The sequence below is a fragment of the Prionailurus viverrinus genome, chromosome B4 (assembly GCF_022837055.1).
Source record: "Prionailurus viverrinus isolate Anna chromosome B4, UM_Priviv_1.0, whole genome shotgun sequence".
NCBI classification, from domain to species: Eukaryota; Metazoa; Chordata; class Mammalia; order Carnivora; family Felidae; genus Prionailurus; species Prionailurus viverrinus.
The window spans coordinates 101,224,781-101,243,938 of record NC_062567.1 but is presented as its reverse complement, the minus strand read 5'-3'; the positions used below and the strand labels follow the sequence as shown (position 1 = coordinate 101,243,938).

The 19,158-nt window shown below is 35.6% G+C and overlaps 1 protein-coding gene across 2 annotated transcripts in view; it reads left to right on the top strand.

The window, feature by feature from the left end:
* The window catches only part of LIN7A (lin-7 homolog A, crumbs cell polarity complex component), a 123,898-nt gene that overhangs the window by 41,699 nt on the left and 63,041 nt on the right, over nucleotides 1-19,158 (top strand). For both annotated transcript variants that reach the window (XM_047868557.1, XM_047868556.1), the window contains one exon: nucleotides 1,414-1,532. In XM_047868557.1, the coding sequence (XP_047724513.1) occupies nucleotides 1,414-1,532 (119 nt within the window). The remainder of the gene's footprint in view (nucleotides 1-1,413; nucleotides 1,533-19,158) is intronic.

Below are 19,158 nucleotides of genomic sequence, written 5' to 3'. Positions count from 1 at the left end.
TTGATTGTGGATACGGTTGGTATTGTCTAATTGACTACATTGACTTCCAGTTTATGCACAAAAAGACAAACTTTTCAGACTGGCAGTGTTGTGTTGATTTCATGATTTTTGCTTCATTGGGCGACAATTAACAATCAGTTGGCAATACTTCAAGGGAGAGTCTCCATTAAAGTCACTCACTAGTTATTTTCTTTGATAGAGACATATATGTATGCCAATCCCACCCAAATTCTGAGGAGGTAATGATTTTATTATAGGTAGCAATGCTGTTATATTTTTTTTCATTTGATTGTGAGTTCAGAAAGGAAGTATGTCTTAACTCTTCCAGTTAAACTTAGTGCCAAGTCTAATGGGAAGAGAAATTAGTGGATGGATGGATGGATGGATGGATGGATGGATGAATTTATAATCTGGCAGGGATATGGGATGCTTTCTGGAGCTAATCACTTAGAAACTGAAAACCTTCCATCTTAAACATAAATGCCTAAGTGACTGCACTGAGTTATTAACTACAACAGATAGAAGAGGTCACCGTAAGCTATTTTTAAAATGTCCTTTCATCGTATCATTTTCTCTAGGCACTACAAAACCATCCTGGGAATTTTAAAGCTATGGGTATAAAAGACAATGTTTCTTGATACATTAGCCTTTGATATTGTCCAGCAAAAGATGAGCCTTTAACTTATTATTGAATTTTTTTTGCTTGGTACTGTTCTTAGAAGCTGGTAGGTGGGTACACAATCAGATTATTTTAGGAAAATAACCTTATGGACCATATGAAGAGGCTGGAGAAGAAATGACTCTATTTGGATAGAGGGGAGATGATGATAAGGGCTTGGAATAATAATAGCCATATGGAGAAAGCCCATTCATTCATAAATTTATTCATTCCTTCCTTCATTCATTCATCAAGTATTTATTCACTGTATTATACTATGGGGATGCCAAGGTGACCCAACTTAGAGAGAGTTTGGGTAAGAGTTTAAACTGTAAGAGTTTATAGATAAACATTTGTTATATTAATAAATGTAAAATTGCAGATGTGATAAATGTGGTATGGGAAAGGAAAAGTCACACTGAAAACAACATCTCAGAGGCAAAATTGACAGGCTTTCTTTGGTTATTGGGGTATCAATGAAAGACACGCTACCTCTTCTTTCCCGAAATAACATTCAAACTGATTTGCGTGACAGAGAACATATATGAAATGCCATTAAAGAAGGTGTATTCAGTGACTGTGTAGAACAAATTAAAATGACTTTTTATCAAAAGATGAGATCAATAAGCTATGAATTATAAGTTCTGATTTTGCAATTTATTCCACTTACTCATTACACCATCCCATTGGAATGATGGTACTTTGCTGATAAGAGACAGTTGACTCTAGATCCCTCTATTTTGATTTTTTTTTAGATGTCGCCAGAGCAATTGAATTACTGGAAAAACTACAGGAATCTGGAGAAGTACCAGTGCACAAGCTACAATCCCTCAAAAAAGTGCTTCAGAGTGAGTTTTGTACTGCTATTCGAGAGGTATGACACTAAAATTTTAATAACGATATTTAGCTATATGTCTCCTGAATAGAAAAGATGTCTTTTCCACACAAACAGTTGAAATAGTTAAGATTGGAACTACATCTTAGCTTTCTGTTTTTAGCTGCTTGGACAGATGATAAAATATAATTTAGTCTGCTAAATTCATAAATTAGATCCAGTCAGGATTTATACAGTCATATAAAACCAAATGTTGACTTTATGGTACCAATGAAGTCACTGCCTCAGCAGGTAGCTGTTACTTACTTGCAGTCTAAGTTATTTAGTGGTCACATGAAGTCATATGGATACTCAGTTCAAAATAGTCATAATTAGTGGGGGATTGTGCTTTTCTTAAAACAACATTCAACTGAATCTTAGATAAATCTGGAAGAGTAACCTCCTACTGACTAATGTTACAGTTATCCAAACATTACTGTCTAGTGCAATAATGGAAAATCTCTGAACAGACTGCTATGCCCCTCTAACAAATCTTTGCGTTGCTTTCCTTGCTAGAGATTTTAAGAAGCCTAACATAAAACAAGTGTGTAGAAATGACTGTTTGAATCTTGTATTGACTTGTGGTGGAACCGACTAGTCCGCTAATTAATTTAATTGTTAAAATAAAGTTCATTCAAGATGTATATACCATATTGTTTCTTGAATAAAGTAATATTAAGTCCATCATTTCTTCCCCCCAGGTACTAAGTAGTAATTCATTAGTTAGGACCTGAAGTCCATAACTCCAGCATATTTGCTCTGCTAGAAGTCCCCACTAATGAATTATTTACTGTCATCTCCCAAACCAGTTGAACCCAGTGACTTTCTGGAGAGTTCGTTGTAGCAGAGGACATACACTTGTCAAGGAATACTTGTTACCAACTTCCTTTCCTTTTTGCAACTCTACCTGTGGCCAATGCATATATTTTTACCTCAACAATGCTAATATATGAGTAGTCACTACATAGGAAAGACCCAGGTGACTAAGACAGAGACATACAAAACTTCTCTCACTATAGATTTAAACTGTAGCCTAGGGGCGCCTGGGTGGCTCAGTCAGTTAAGCGTCTGACTTCGGCTCAGGTCACGATCTCGCGGTCCGTGAGTTCAAGCCCCGCGTCGGGCTCTGGGCTGATGATGGCTCAGAGCCTGGAGCCTGCTTCTGATTCTGTGTCTACCTCTCTCTCTGACCCTACCCCGTTCATGCTCTGTCTCTCTCTGTCTCAAAAATAAATAAACGTTAAAAAAAATTAAAAATAAAATAAACTGTAGCCTATCCAGTGAGGTACAGTTTGGATTTTGCTGAGATTTGATTTAGACTGTGCTTGTGCTAAATCTTTATCAGGTGAAGTTGTTCACTGTTTGATTTTTGTTTATGATGAACACAGCTTAAGTAAATAACCATAATTGTGTCTCCAAATTCTAACCTATGAGTTTAACCAAAGGCTGAAAGGAAATTTCTGAAAGTGTATGAGTTCTCGGCCACTGACTGCTCAGTGGGAAAGGTATAGATATGTGGAAACCCCATGGGCCTCTTTCAGGTCAATTCCTATAGTCACTCTGTAGATCAAGGTTAAATCCCCTACACGTTCTTTTCTTCCTTCACAGAGTGCTTGCTACTCCCCTGAGATTTGATGGCCGACTTTTCATTTTTAGATATTCTATCATCTCTTTTACTTTCCGCAGAACTAACTAAAGGATAGGACACATCAAATGTGTATCTCTGCTAAGTGGGAATTTGGCATGTGAGCAATGCAAAGTCTTTACCTTTGTGGAATTTACATTCCAGTGAGAAAATGATGATAAATAAATATGCAATACAATGTCAAAGGGTGACAAAACTATGGAAATAAAAGAAGCAGGATTAGGGGAAGTAGGAATAAAGCTCTATGAAGTTAGGGTGGTAGGAAAATAACCTAACTGAAGTAATGGAACAGGTCACAAGTATCAGTGGGATACAGTGTTCCAGGTGGAAGAAACCACAAGTACAAAAATCCAGAGCCAAGAATGATCTTAGTCCATGGAAGGAAGATCCCAAAAGCCAGAATGTATGCAGTGAAATAAGCCAGGTAGGCTTCCCAGAGGCAGCCAGAGAGCAGATCACATGAGGCCTTGCATGCCGTTGTTAGGAGATTGGATTTCATTCTAAGCATGATAGAAAACCCTTGGAGAATTTTGCCTTGACCTGATTAGATTTTTAAAAGGTCTTTCTGAATGCTGTGAGAATACAAGTGTGGGCAAGAGAGGAAACAAGAGAGTCCAGTAACAAAGTAATGAGTAGATCAAGTGAGAGATGTGATGATGGTTGCTTGTGTGATAACAGTTCAAGCTGTGGGAAGTCTTCAGGTTCAATGTGTGTTTTTTGAGAGTAAAGTCAACAGGCATTGTAGATGCATTGGATGTATGGATGAGAGAGCAAGTCTCAATCGCCTTTTAGGTTTGGGCTTGAACAATTGGATGGATGGTTACATAAGGAAATAGAATCTTTGCATTTGGACCAAGTTTGGAGAAGACTGTCCAAGAATTCTGTTATGGACAAAGCAAGTTGATGATGCTTTTCTGACATCCATGTAAAGAGTCTAACAAGCATCTAAGTCTGAAGCTTGGGGGAGAAGTTGGGTCTGGAGAAAAAAATGTGGTATAGATATCTGTTCAAATAAATGCACAGACCTTTTTCTTTAAAGAGTTTACTAACAAAAAAGAGAATAAGAGTAAAATAGAAAAGAAATGAAGACCTTGTATAGGCATTATAAATATATCTTTCAAACCCAATTTGTGGTAAAGTGTCCTATGTGCATCATTAGTGGTCCATGGAAATCTATAACTGAATTATGGGCAGTCCAATACTTTCAGAGGGAAAAAATCATATAATTTTTCTGCTTTACATTTTATAAATTTGGACTAGCAAGATTAATTTTAGATTCATACTAATGCCCTTATAATAATTTTGTCCTTTAAGGGCAATGCATGTTGTACAGATATTATTTTGATCAATTCATCTTGACCCACATTTTACACTAGTTTTATGATATTATTCATATTTAAGTTTGGAATGTTCCTCATTATTCCTGTTATATCACTTTACATTAACTACAGGAAGTAATGATAAAAATAACAATAGGTATTCAATAATTCTGAATCATAGAATAATATTGTATACCTATCTAGTGAAAAGTTCTTCAATAAAAACATAAAATATGAACCCATGTTGCCAGACAGGTGACTGCACAAGCCGGTAAAGAAAAGTGCAGCTGGGAAGTATGGCAATATACAGCAATAAATATCTGAAAATTAAATTTTCTTGAGTCAAGAATCCTTTCCCTCCTGGTCTCTTGGGTACTGACTGTTCTACTGGCATGAAACCTTTGAAGGTTTAGTTTCCTATTCAAGTTATGCTTAGAATCTCGATGGTTAAATTATTTGAGTTTTTTCAGGAATATTTGTTAATTCATACTTTCCAGCGTGACAGTTATTAATTTTGTCGTGACAGGTAGAGAAAGGACAAAGAACTACATGGGTGTCAATCTTAGTTGCATTCACCAGAGCAAAAACAGATAAAGGTCATTGTCAACAAGTCTGTGAAACCCAAATTATGCTTAAAAAAAAAAAAAGGGGAGAGAATCAGTTGCCAAGTCTTTAAATTGCCATACACCTTACACTAGTGTAACAGTAGTTATAGTTACATGTTGAGGCAATCCCGTGTTTTGCTTTATATTTGGATGAAACCACTGAATCAGCTCTTGGCCTATGGGTAGCACTTATATGAGAAGAATGGTTTAATGAAATTTTACTTTGTTTTTTACTGAAAATGAATGATTAAAAGAGATTAGATGTTTTCTCTACTTAACTATTCTTCTGTAATCTGTAATAAAGATAGAAAAAATCATGTTGAGACCAGTACTGAAACAAGACCATTTATGTACCCAACTAGCATTGATGTATTAATAAACAAGTTTCATTTGAATGCCAACCCACATACAGCTGTAGCCATAGAATAAAGGTAATAGATGGCACTACTTACCTTGATATTTTATTTTCTGGTTCAAGGATCTCAAAGGACCTGATTAATAGTTAAATTGCACCATTCTGTGCAAGTAATTTTGGGGTACATGGTGATAAATGGACTGACACATGATGTTCCTTTTCCCATAGTGAGAGGTACCAGCTGACAAGAGAAAGTTCACAGAACTTTTTGAATGAGAGATGAAATAAAAAACTTTATGGTAGTGATAGTCCCAGTAAGGGCCATTTCTGGGCCTTTTTAAGTGTCTTTTTAAGTGTCTTCTTCAAGTTTTTGTTCATCACTGTATTATTTAGGTTGAACGACCTAAATTTATAAATTGAAATGTAAGGAAATACATGGGTTGAAATATAAGGATTATAAAATGTTGGCTTTGGTAAGAGAATTTCCTATGAGACTTGAATGGTGAATTTGAATTGAATTTAAATAGTTCGATTGCCAAGCAATGAACTTTTTCCTAACACTTCATATTCTTCATGCCTCAGAGAAAGAAATCAATAGTATATGAGTGGTTATATTTTAAGAGGACATCCCATTTCTGCAACACAGTTCAAAGAAATTCTTTCTGAAACTAAAATAATAAAAAATAAACAGACTTAATCTATTTACCATCACCATCTTCCAAGTTTTACAACATTTAGGCTTCCTGCTTTCCAGGGGAATGTGCTCATCGATCTGGTGTTTGATGTGCTGCTGAGAGTGGTCTGTGGTGAGGACTTGCTCCCGCATTTATGGCTGTCCTATGCATTTTTGAACCAAAAATGCAGAACCAAATGACACAGTCGCCAAAAACTGCCTTCTTTGGCCAACTGCCAGATGCTATGTGTTAGTATTTTCTAATGTAGTAGAACTGTAGATTAAGAAAATAAACCAATTCCATATGGAATCATTCTGATAGTCAGGATTGTCGGAAAACATTCTAGTTCTCTTCTTCTCAGCACATGTTACAACTGGATTTCCCCATCCTCTTTAAGGCGAGATGTGGTTGATGCCTTGGCTAAGGAAGTGTGAATGGAAATGGTGTGGGCCACTTCCTTGGTGAAACCTTTGAGTCAGTGCATGGTATGTTGTGTTCCTTGTCCTTTGCTATGCGACTAGTGATGTTTTTAGTTGGTGAATGATCAATCAGTCTGGGTTGCAGGGTGAGGAAATGAGAAATACAGGCTCTGCAAACCCTTTACGAACAGGTAGCCTGAGCAAGAAATACACCTTTTTGACTCTAAGCCTCTAGAATATTGGGTTGGAACATAATCCAAGCCATCCTGACTGATAGTACACAATCATCAAGCCAAATTTAGCTTGGATAAAGGTTATAAGCAGTAGCAAGCATCCTTTTAACTGCTGTAAAGCAAAATTAATGTTTAAAGTCTATTATTTTAAATAAGATATGATAAATCTTTTTCAAACTTTATGAAATTAGTAACCAATATAAGTACCACGCCCATGGGATGGTTCATAAATTTTAAAATCTGAGACACTTGGATTATAGATCTTGCTTCTGGATTATTTTCCATTTGCTCCTATTCTCACTTTTTCTCCCTGAGGATGGAGCCCGTTAACCATCCAGCACCACCTCCTACCCCATACAAGTCTTACACTGTTCCTTAATAAAGGGATTTCTTTGTTTATATACTAAAAGTTATAATCAACATGGAAGGAATAGTTAGGATGTATCAATCTGCTATTCAGTTGTTCTTAGTCTCCAGTGAGATTCTTCTCCTGGAGAGAGCTATAGATTGGGAATTACCACAGTGACTCCCACCAATATCATGTGAAATTTCGCAGTGAGGCATTCTGTCAGATCATGGGAAGCAGCAACATCATTAGAGCATTGTTGTAGTCAAGTCGACCAATGTTCAAATCCCAACTTGGCTGCTTATTTCAGAACTCTCTAATATTTTATTTGTCAACTTTTAATAATGGAATGATACCATCAGTCTTGAAGTGATTCTGATAGTTAGAGATCATATATGTAAAGTCACATAGTACAGAGTCTGGCATCCAATAATTACACAATCAATGGATGCTATTGTAATTAAAGGGTAGAGTCCTGAATTATCACTAGGTATAGTGTTTTGGTAAGTCAGGAAATGGGTAACAGATGGGAAGAGAAATGTTAGTTTCTATAGGCTAGATCTAAGTAAATCCATAAGACTAATAGACATAGTCATTGCCCCACCATTAATCATGAAAACAAAATAAATGGAGCCATTGTATTCTAATTCCACAATCATATGAGACATACCATTATGACACACGTTTGTTTTTGGTGTTGTTCTGTACATCTTAATCTACTGTGTGGATGAAAACATGGTCAGCAAGTGTAATCAGCTTTATGAGAAAACTAATGATGCGTCGTGTGATAGAAAACAGATTTAGAATTATCTTAAGAAAACATACTTGGATCAATCCTGACAAGATGAGATGAAATAAGGATACATAGAAAGAGAAAAAAGTTGGTGGTAGGGAGAGTGGAAGGGAAAGAAGGTAGAAAGGAAGAGATAGAGGGAAGGCAGAAAACAGGAAAGGAAGAAAGACAGGAAGAAAGGAAAGATGGAAGACAGGCTGATGCTGAATCATGGCTTGCTGTTGTGTATTTAAAAAATGGCAAGAACATGGAGTCAGAGTGTTGACAATTGTTTCAGACAACCTGGACACAAATCCTTTAGCCATCTAATTATATGATCTTGTACTCATTACTTAACTTCTATGTTCCTGGTTTTGTTTATTCTTTTTTTAAAACATGAAATAAGACAATAATAACGTTGGGAAGATTAAATCAAATGAGATTAAAAATTATAAAATACCTTGACTAATACACTACCTAGCTAAAAGAGTAAGTAGTTAAGAAAGGGTAGTTACTCTGGTGAAAAATTCAGTGGCTTTTAGTGACAATACAATAAAATTTTGTTGTATTCTGATAGAAATATTAGTTACAAATACAGAGAATAACAGTTCTGTAGTTACCAACCATCCAGACAAATGTAAATTTTTTTCTCCATAGGAGGCTCACATTTAAAAAAAGTTTTTTTCATGTTTGTTTCTTTTTGAGAGAGTGAGCGCATGATCAGGGGAGGGGCAGAGGGAGAGGGAGACACAATCCAAAGCAGGCTCCAGGCTCTGAGCTGTCAGCACAGAGGAGGCTCACATTTTAAGAAAGATGTTGGCAATCTGGAGTAGTTTTAGAATAAACCAATATAGTAAGGACTCTGGAAACCTCGCCATTTGACAAAAAGTTAAGGACTTGGTGATAGTTAGCCACAAAAGAAAAAAAAAATCATGTGCAATATGCTTGTCATTTACTGTTTGGTAGGATGAGGTGAAAGGAAGGTAACCATGCTAGAACACTGGGTGAAAAGTAGAAGGATGCAGATAACTAGCAGTAACCAACAATGGGCTCATTTATAATGTAAGATGCTTCCTATAACAACAGCAAAGGTTAGATGATCATATTTCAGATCACTTTTTCACAAGAGCTTTTAATTTAAGGTCATATATAAGCTTCATGTTATAGGTGAAGTAAAAGCAAATATACATGTATGCTTTTATAATGTATAATTATATAAATACTTCTATATAATACATATAATTTACTTTCCCTGTTTCTGTTCCCTTCCATTTACACGCAAAAAATTTATGGCCAAATGTTTTTAATGTTTTACTTTAAACATGGATTTCATTATGTAAAATTAGCATCCTGTTATATAATGGCATTTAAAATAGCACTATATTCGCGGGAATTAACAAAAATATATCTGACATATGTTTACACATATCTTTCTGTTCGTATTGAACTTAAGTTGGCAGATGACAAAGGAAAGAAAGCTTGATGGCTCTTTCATTTCCTTTGATTTTATTTGCACTGCCAAATGTGATAGGACACAAAAGCCAGATTGTTTCTTGTGTGATAAGTTTCCTGCCAAGAAGAGCATGAAGTCAATAAAGCTTATTTCTGAACATCCTGAAAATACATTGCACAATATAGAATTTTTATTTTCTGTACCAAAACTTAGATTTGTCCCAGCGTGTCTTGACACGTTTCCAAGCAAAAGGAACCAGGAATAATTGGAGAAATCTCGATCAAGTCCTGTACTTTAGAAACGTTTGAACTGGTGGGTTGCTCAGAAGCACGAGAACAGCAAAAATAGTGTCTCTGTTCACATGATATAACCTGCTTCTGAACTCTGACATTTTGCTAATATTTTGAACCAGTTATGGTGAAAATAACAGCTGTGCCATTTGTACTTGGCAGGCAATTAGTGAAAACTATGATTGTTGCAGTAAAGCTCTGATTTTTATCCATCATGTGAATGCTGATGGTCCTATTGAAGTCTATGTGTGTGTGCGCATGCGTGCTTTTGTGTGTGTGTGTGTGTGCGTGCGAGTGTGTGCACATGTGCGTTACCCCATTGATATTTTAAAGACCAAGTTGTTCCAACAGTAGAAAGTTTCTTTGTTTTGCAAAACTCCTAATGGAGGAAAACTCTTCATATTCTGTGTACATGTGGAGTACATATGGAGTTTCTCGGTCCAACATCCAGCTTGATTATTTTGGTGAAGAAGACAAAGCTTTTACTTTTTATGGAGGTTTATCACTTTTCAACATCAGCATGCATTAGTGTCAAAGATTCTGACAATTATCCTAAAAGATGCCTTGCCTGCTCTGTGAAAAGTGGTCCAGTAATTTCACAGTCATAGCTTGGAACCTATATTTACATTTTTATTTCTAAATAGAGCAAGCTGTGTTCTTTTCACTGTCAAAAGTTGTTGTGGGGTTTTTTTTGTTTTTTTTTTTTTTTTTGGTCTTTTTGGTTTTCCTTAGGCTTTCCAGAGGATATGTGTTAATGTACTTGGTTGAACTTGAGTCAGAAATTTCACTTTATTTATTTACTTATCTATCTATCTATATATCTATCTGTTTGTTTAAGGGTCTGATTTATTTTTTGCTGTATCCTAGAACAGTTTGACAAGAGAGGTTCATTTGTGGCTAGACTTTCTTGTAGTAAACTCTAAGATGGCCGTAAGAAGGAGGCCAGTCATCAGATTCCAGATTCACGTATCTTGTATGACTGCTGCTAGCGATACCTGCCGTTTTGGAAGCAGAAGTTAGAGCCAAAAACTTGTGACCTTTCCAGAGCTACAGAAAGGATACCTGTGAGGGCAAAGGGAGTCAAAAATGAGAAAGCCTTGTCAGTTTAACCACGGAGAAGAACTACAACAACTGGAAAGACTGCAAAACTCTTTCAAAGGTTACTTCTGCTTAAATGATTTAAAATTGAAAAAAAAGGTTTCAAATGTCTTTCTTTGCTGACAGAGGCTGCATAGATGCCAACCTTTCTAAAAATAACTTCATTTACCTTGAGGACAAAGGATTTGGTAGGACCTAAATTCAGCTTGAAGTGTCTTGAAGAAAGCGCAGGTGTCTTGACACAAGCCTGTTCTCCTGTAAGGGAATTTAATTCTGTTTGCTTTTGAAAGTGGTGTGAGTGGCAACTTTGAGCCCTTGCTGGTATTAAAACAGACTCAAAATTGATTGCATACTAAAAATGACATAAACATTTCCTTGTAAAAGATCACTCCAAATTTTGGCTTCTTCCAAATCAAACAGTCTTCTCACTGAAATTTATTTCAAGCAGACGAAACTTTTCTTTTCCTTAATGTGATTTGGTTAATTGGGTTTTTTTTTTTCAGAAAGCTACCATTAATTTTTACAGGAAAAAGTCACAGAATCTTCTGTAATAAATAAAATAGCTCCATGTCAAAGGCAAAAAGACAGCATGAACATTTACACACGATTGTATTTTTCTTGAGATAACACCGTAACTTCGGGAGATTCTCAAAAAGGCCCATGATATATCTTTCCATCTTACCTGCCAGAAAGTGAAGACCACTCCCTAATAAAGGATTTTGGTATCAGTCGACATATACTACTTGACTAGTTGGTCTCCATCTCTAAAATCCTTCCAATTCGATGAATCTGTAGTTACATAGCAAGTAACCCATGTTTTTCTTCACATAAATGACGTGGAACTATATAAGGCTCAGCATGTATGCATCGTAGGCATTTGTGACTCTGTGAGACTCCATATGAATGGGTAGGGAAGACAGATACTATAAAGATTTTTAAACTGGTAAAAATAATGAGAAAAGTAAATGTACTCATTTTATTGAGTTTTTCAAAGGATGTAATTTATAATTTTATCACAGAAAATTGTGAAAACAGAATGACAATTCACTAGAAACGGAATTTTTAAACTAAGTTATATTTCTGCAGCTTTCTCAGAAAAGAAACACTTGTAACAATGTGAGGGGTGTTTATAACATCAATATGTCACTTTCTGGTAGCAAGAACAGGGTCTGTGTGGCAGGAACCATTTTAGACTATAATTGCACTAATGGGTCATTGATCTTAAAGGTATCTAAACAGACCCTCACAAGCAGTCTATAATGACTCTGAATGCTGTTAGCATCACTGTTGGGTAAATACTCAGCTTGGGCTTTCTATTTGCTGTAACAAATGGTAAAATAAACAGTACATATTTTCAGAAGCTTGTAATTACATGCGCTTACATAGTAGTTCAAAATAATAGAGTCCTCCAAGAAGTTGTATTTTATATAGTCAGATAAAGTGAACATCCTGTCTTCTGTTGAGATCATAGGACTGGAAATCAGAACTTCTATTTATGGCACTATGGATGACAATTTTTATTTCAGTGAAAAAGTCATTTAACCTTTTATTGCCTCAGTATTGGCAACATATGTGTAGACAAGTCCAATTGTACAAGCCATCTGAAGTGAATGTTAAGTTACAAATTGGCATTTAAAAAATTTTTTTTAATCTTTATTTTTGATAGAGAAAGACAGACAGACAGAGTGTGATAGGGGGAGGAACTGAGAGAGAGGGAGATACAGAATCGGAAGCAGGCTCCAGGCTCCGAGCTGTCAGCACAGAGCCCGATGCAGCCTTTAACCGATGGACCTCGAGATCACGACCTGAGCTGAAGTCGGACATTTAACCGACTGAGCCACCCAGGTGTAGTTCATTTGTTTTGACTGCAATGTGATATTCCATTGTGTAATTTATTAACTCACTTTCTCATTGATGAGCATTTATGTTGTTTCCAAGTGCTTCTGTGAACATACATGCATTTCTTGTCACATGACCAAGATTTCTTTGGGGTACATATCTAAATCTGGAATTTCTGGATCAGAAGGTATACAAATATTCAACTTTAAGAGATAATGCCAAACAATTTTTAAAATTAGTTGCTCCAGTTTATACCTCAGCAAGCAATACAGAAATTGTGCATCCACACTATCTCCAGCATTGTCATAGGAGACATTTAAACTATATCAGTTGTGGGGCACCTGAGTGACCCCACCACTTAACCTTCTGGCTTCGGCTCAGGTCTTCATCTCAGGGTTCGTGAGGTGGCGCCCCCGTCAGGCTCTGCGCTGGCAGCACAGACCCCGCTTGGGATCCTCTGTCTCCCTCTCTCTCTGCTCCTCCCCTACTCTCTCCAAAAAACAAACAAAAAAACACATATCAATTGAATATACTAAAATAATATTTCATTGCAGTCATCATTTGCATTTAGTTGATCACTAACTTGCTGCATAGCCCGTCTTGTAATTACTGGCCGTGGATGTTTCTTTTTCTGTGAAAAATTCGTTCGTGTATTTTTTTTTACTGATTTGTGCTTATATTTTTTTATATATTCTTGTTATTAACTTTTTACTGATGGTATATGTAGTTCTCCTACATTGTATCTCCTACGTTATAATTTGTCTTCAAGGTGTCTTTGTTTTTTTAGTTTTTTTAAGTTGAGGTGTTTTTAAAAATTTTTTTTTATGTTTATTTATTCTTGAGAGAGAGAGAGAGCACAAGTGGGGGAGAGGCAGAGAGAGAGGGCGACACAGAATATAAAGCAGGCTCCAGGCTCTGAGCTGTCAGCACAGAGCCCAATGCGGGACTCAAACCCACAAACTGTGAGATAGTGACCTGAGCCAAAGTCAGGTGCTCAACTGACTGAGCCACCCAGATGCCTCTTAAGGTATCTTTATACATACAGTTCTTAATTTTAAATATTCACATTGATTATCTATTATTTTACCTTTTTGTATTTTTTTAAGTTTATTTTGAAAAAGAGAGAGTGCAAGCAGGGTAGCAGCAGAGAGAGGGAGAGCAAGAATCCCAAGCATCAAGCTCCATGTGGGATTCAAACTCATGAACCTCGAGATCATGACCTGAGCCAAAACCAAACATCGGATGCTTAACCAACTGAGCCACCTACGTGCCCTCCATTGATTATCTTTTAAATAATCAATGCTTTTTTGGAGTATCTTACGTAAGAAATATTTCCTACCCCAATGTCTAAAAGATATTCATCTATGTTTTCTACTAAAAGTAAAATTTTTATTTTTGAAATTTATGTTCTTAATCCATCTAGAGTTGATTTTTTTGTATGTAGTGTGAGGAGGGATCTGATTTTGTCTTTTATCTATAAGGGTCACTATATCTTGCTCTGTTTGTTGAATAATTCATAATTTTCTCTGTCACTGGCCCAATTAATATATACCAGACTATGTACATGGATCTGTTTCTGAGTTTCTAATTAATTCATCAATTTCTCTGTTCCTTCATTCATGGCCTACCTATTTCATTTGGGAGAATCAAGGCAATGAGTTGGCTTGGGGGGGGCACATTGTTTTAATCTTCACTTTTATTAGAAGATTTATGAAATCTTATTGCATGTGTGTGTATGTGTGTGTTTGCATGAAGGTAAATTAATAAAAGCAAACCATTCATGCATCAGTGAACAATAAGTATGTGCCATAAACTAAAGATTATTATGATAACTCCAATTCTGTTTTTTGCACTGGAGGTACCATGGGGAAAGAAAAAAAATAACATAGTTTAATGCTTTCAAACCGAGTAGTTTCACATTCATGATTTGTGGGTCTCTTTCAGTTTCCTTCATCAAGGTTAATTCAGGTTTTAAGTACAGTCATTAATCTTATTCAGCAGATGGCAGAGAATGTTTCAGTTATCATAGCAAAATTAGCGCCTACCATACTGTCTACCAAATAACGAGCATTTAATAAATATTTGCTGGATGCATGAACAAATTCATTAAGATTACCTTTTCATTAGTAGACAAACATATATTTGATTTTTATAGGCCTTGATTTTTAGATGGGATTCTGAGCTCATACAGATCCCAGACAAAACCTGATAACACTGCTAGTTTAGAATAAGATCTTACTTACGTTAAAAAGGCTTCCAACCTCGAAAGGTGGTCAGTGATTATGACTAAAATTTTATTTGCATTTAAAAATTGTTTCCAGAGATGAAAACTGATCTTTAATTAACATAAAAATGTCTAGGTTTTTTATGTATTTGCATAAATATATACACTGGTACAGATGTGCAAATATGATTTGTTTTCATGTCATGAATGCATAACTATTGTATTTGACATAAAATTTAGTAATGTGTATAAGGTGAAGAAGGAACCTTAGAAAGCCCATCATCCTGTAGTTCTTAGGCATAGGGGAGTCATACACTTCTTTGTGAATCTCGTGATTGTGAATCTTGTGAAATTATGGATCACTTTTCAAGGAATATGTATATGCAAATTTTTTTGAATGCCAGTGGTTGGTAAATTATCTAAAACGGATCCATTTGGAGTCTTAAGCTGTTATAACTTTTTAATTTTAGAGCTGAGGAAATAGATCTGGAAAGTTTAAGTTGTCTTTCAAGCTAGTCAGTGCCTGAGTTAGTAACAGAGCAAAGTTTCCTGAACGTTAGTCCAGTTCTAATTCTATTTGCTATGGACAGTGGCAAAAACGGAACATTCTGGAATGTGGAAACAATGAAACATTATTTCACTACTTATCAGTAATGAGCCAAAATAATTGGAAAATCGCATCATGGTTCCCGTTTCTGTAATTTCTATTCATATCAGTGTTCCATGTGTACCAACAGCATTCTTTAATATTTTTGCCTTCTAGTTCTTTCTTTGCCTCATTTAACACAAGACAATGCATCGTGGCTTAGTAATATATCCTCTCATATGTTTGTAATCCAAATTTCCAGGAGGCAGTGTAAAAGTTTAGTTACTAATCATTGTATAATTGGCATTATATCACCAAAAGCGTTAGGATATTTCCAGAAAATATCAGTCCCTGCTGAAATCATTTAGTATTTTTGAGATCAGACTTTTCCAAATGTGTTTCAGGATCTATCACAAATATGCATGTCTATTCAAATATGCCTTTAGTCCTTTTCTTTCTATGTTAGCACTAGAAGCAATGAAGCCATTTTCAACTAATAGATATTTTAGGGAGAATGCCTGCTCTCCCAGAAAAAGAAAAACCTATTACAGGTAATCTTGTCTTCCAGACTACTTGGTTTTCCTCATGTCTACCTCTCGATTATATAAGAGATACCAAATATTTATTAAGCCTAATACTTGGAAATTTTTTGAACTGCATTTTTTCCATGCTGTTTCCCATAGGTCAGCAATAGTGCATCCCAAATTTATCCCACTGCCTAAAGTCCTGCCCAGAATTACTTTGCAGTTCATTTCCCATTTGCTAGCACCTAGGGGTACAGTCACAGTTCTTAGATAAGAGACAGTAATCACTCTGAAAAGCATCTTTCCAAGTTTTTCAGGGGCTATGCAAAGAAATAAGCAAATATAAAAAATAAACAAGGAACAAACCCATCAACAAAAGGGACCAAAAGAGATACATCCTCTTCTTCTCCTCAGTCTTTCTTCTGGAAGGATGGGGGCAGTGACCAGAGACAAGTGACAGGGCATTCATAGAGGTGTGAATAAGCAACAGAAGCATTACCTTGATGACAGTAAACAGATGTGTGTTTTCCATATTAAATGCAGTAATGTCCCTCTTTATTTAAGGTCAAGAAAGGAGAGGGAAATTAGTCCTTCTGGAACACACAGTAGAATAGATCATTTCTCTCTCACTGATTTTGTTAACATCATTTTTTGCACACACCTTTCTAAACAATTCCCAGCTCCTATCCACCTAGGGATATCAATATAGATATGCAGCCATAGCAAGGATGACGGTGCCACGCACATCTTTCTAAAGAATACCTGTGGCTAACCATTCGGAGGAATATAAACCCATACCATATGGAGTCAATGTGGGAAAGGTTACTGGCAGTGCAGCAAAATTAAAGAATCCTACCTCCCGAGTTTCTAATTGAAAGGATATTCTGTTAAATTTCTTTTATGACCACCTGCTTGACTACCAGATATATTTTACTCCTTGTTTCGGAAAGTGAATTATAACTGGATTCTATTAAAATTTCTATGAAAATCATTCCATTTCCTCACAGATGGGATAGTAATTACTTCTGTGTCCAGGACAGAGACAAGCCAACTACCACTATACATTGAGAGAAATGGGATTGCTAGATATTAGCTAAGTAAATCAGACTTTCCTAAACAAGGTAAAAAAATATGTCTTTTATCCAGATATAACAAAGATCTGCATATCAATTATATTTTGATAAAGATTAAAATGGCCAAATCGTAACATTGGAGAAATTTGAGGTCTTAGACAATTATAAAGACACCATAATAGTTCCATAGAACTTCTCAATAATAAATATTTTCAATGTCTGAAGATAGTCCCATGAGAGGACAATAATTTATTAGTTACTATGGTTGAAGAGTTTGTAATTATATGATTCAAATCACATTGTTGATATTTCATGCAAAATACCTTGTCAAGCATAGGCAATTGCTCAAACAATAGTTAGGAGGAAAAGATTCATTTAGAATGTTCATTTGCCTTAATTAATTTTGGCACATTACTACAGCCAAGGGAGGAATTTTTAAGATCTCCGTGACATACTGATGGAAAATAATAGAGCCACTGAGTCATACTTGATACTCATATTTTCATCTTAGAAAGGATAAACTTGCTTAATAAAGAGTCCATTTAAAATGTTGATTTAATCATCATGGAATTAAAATTGTTTTTAATGAAATTGCTTATTAGTATAATTATGGCTTTACAATATTTGCATTGCCCAGTATAAAGACAAACTGAAGTAGCCACACATTTAAACATGTGAATATATAAATGAATGTTCCCTAACTTGAATTTCTATATAATTAAAATTGGACCCAGTAAAGCTATAGCTTAGTAAAAGAAAATCTCAGAACATTTTTTTCTATTTTTAGTTTAGTTAGTTATAATGATCTACTAATGAGAAAAATGAATAATGCCTAATGTGATTATATTCCATAAACTATTGCCGTTTCCATAAAATATTTCCATTCTGTAGAAGACAAAATGGCATTTTTTCATTGAACTCCCAGTGATGAAAAGATTTATTTTGTTAATTTATTATAAGACTTCAGAAAATTTGTGACCATCAGATACTTACATTTAATCTTGAAAGATGTTTTACAATGAGTTCTTAATTAAACATGTGTTTACACGCAAAATATTCACAACACAATCATCTATCAGGCTATTTTGTTTATTCACTATCAAATGTTTAGAGGTTTACAAACATGGATTTTCTTTTAGGAAAGCAATATTTATAATTGGTAGAAAAACATATGCTTATTGAACTATATATTTCAGCGCATTTGGTATTGATGTACATATTGGCAGCTAAAAAAAAGAGTAAAAGGAGAGTTTTCCTCAATGACTAATTTGAATTTAGAAAACTATTTAGTTGGATTTAAAAGCAGATGAATTGTAATTAAGCTTGTTGACTTGCTTTGCTAATATAGAAATAATTTTTTAGAGATCTTGTTCCAGACACTGCAATTCAATATACATAATTTTATTTTAATGTAGCAGGTTATTTAGAAAATAAATTCATTATGTGTTGTGTGCTCACTGTGAGGGACATTTCCTGTTTCCCCATTCTTCTCCATTAGCTTCCCTTTCAATGAGCCTCTAAAAAATCAAGTAACCACTGATACATTCTCTTTACCTCCTCTCACCCCACTGCTTTTATCCTCTAATGTGTCTGGAAGAGAGAAAGAAGCCGAATGAGATGGATACATTCCGCCCTCCCCCACCCCCGCCACGGTTTTCAGCTGAAGATTTCTTACTTCTGACTGTGATATCGGTTCTTTCAAAAATGTAGCAGTCACTAGTTTTGTGACCTCGGAGCTTAGATCATTTCTACGTGAATGCTTTTTCCATTTACAGAAGAATATTCCATTGACCTTTCCTAAGGTGTACAAATAATTCCTTCGAATCTTCGTTTGCAGCTAAAAATAGTACAGACACATCCCATTTGCAGTGTTCATGTACAGTGGTAAATTAGACACCAGATCAGTGAATCTGAAGGTACTCATGATAGTCAACAAAAATGTTTTCCCCTGTGCAAAGAAATACTCATTTTCCATTTGTAGCTGGCATGTAGAGGAGCTCATGGTGAAAGAAATGACTCTACATAGTCTGGCCATAGTCCTGGCTCAGCCAGTTTTCCCCTGTTTATAATCTCTAGTCACAGGAGACTGTGTCTTCCTTTGTGGTCTCTCCCCGTAAGCCACAGATGGGGGCACCAAACACCTAGGAGGTGTTTGCGATGCCAGTTGTAAT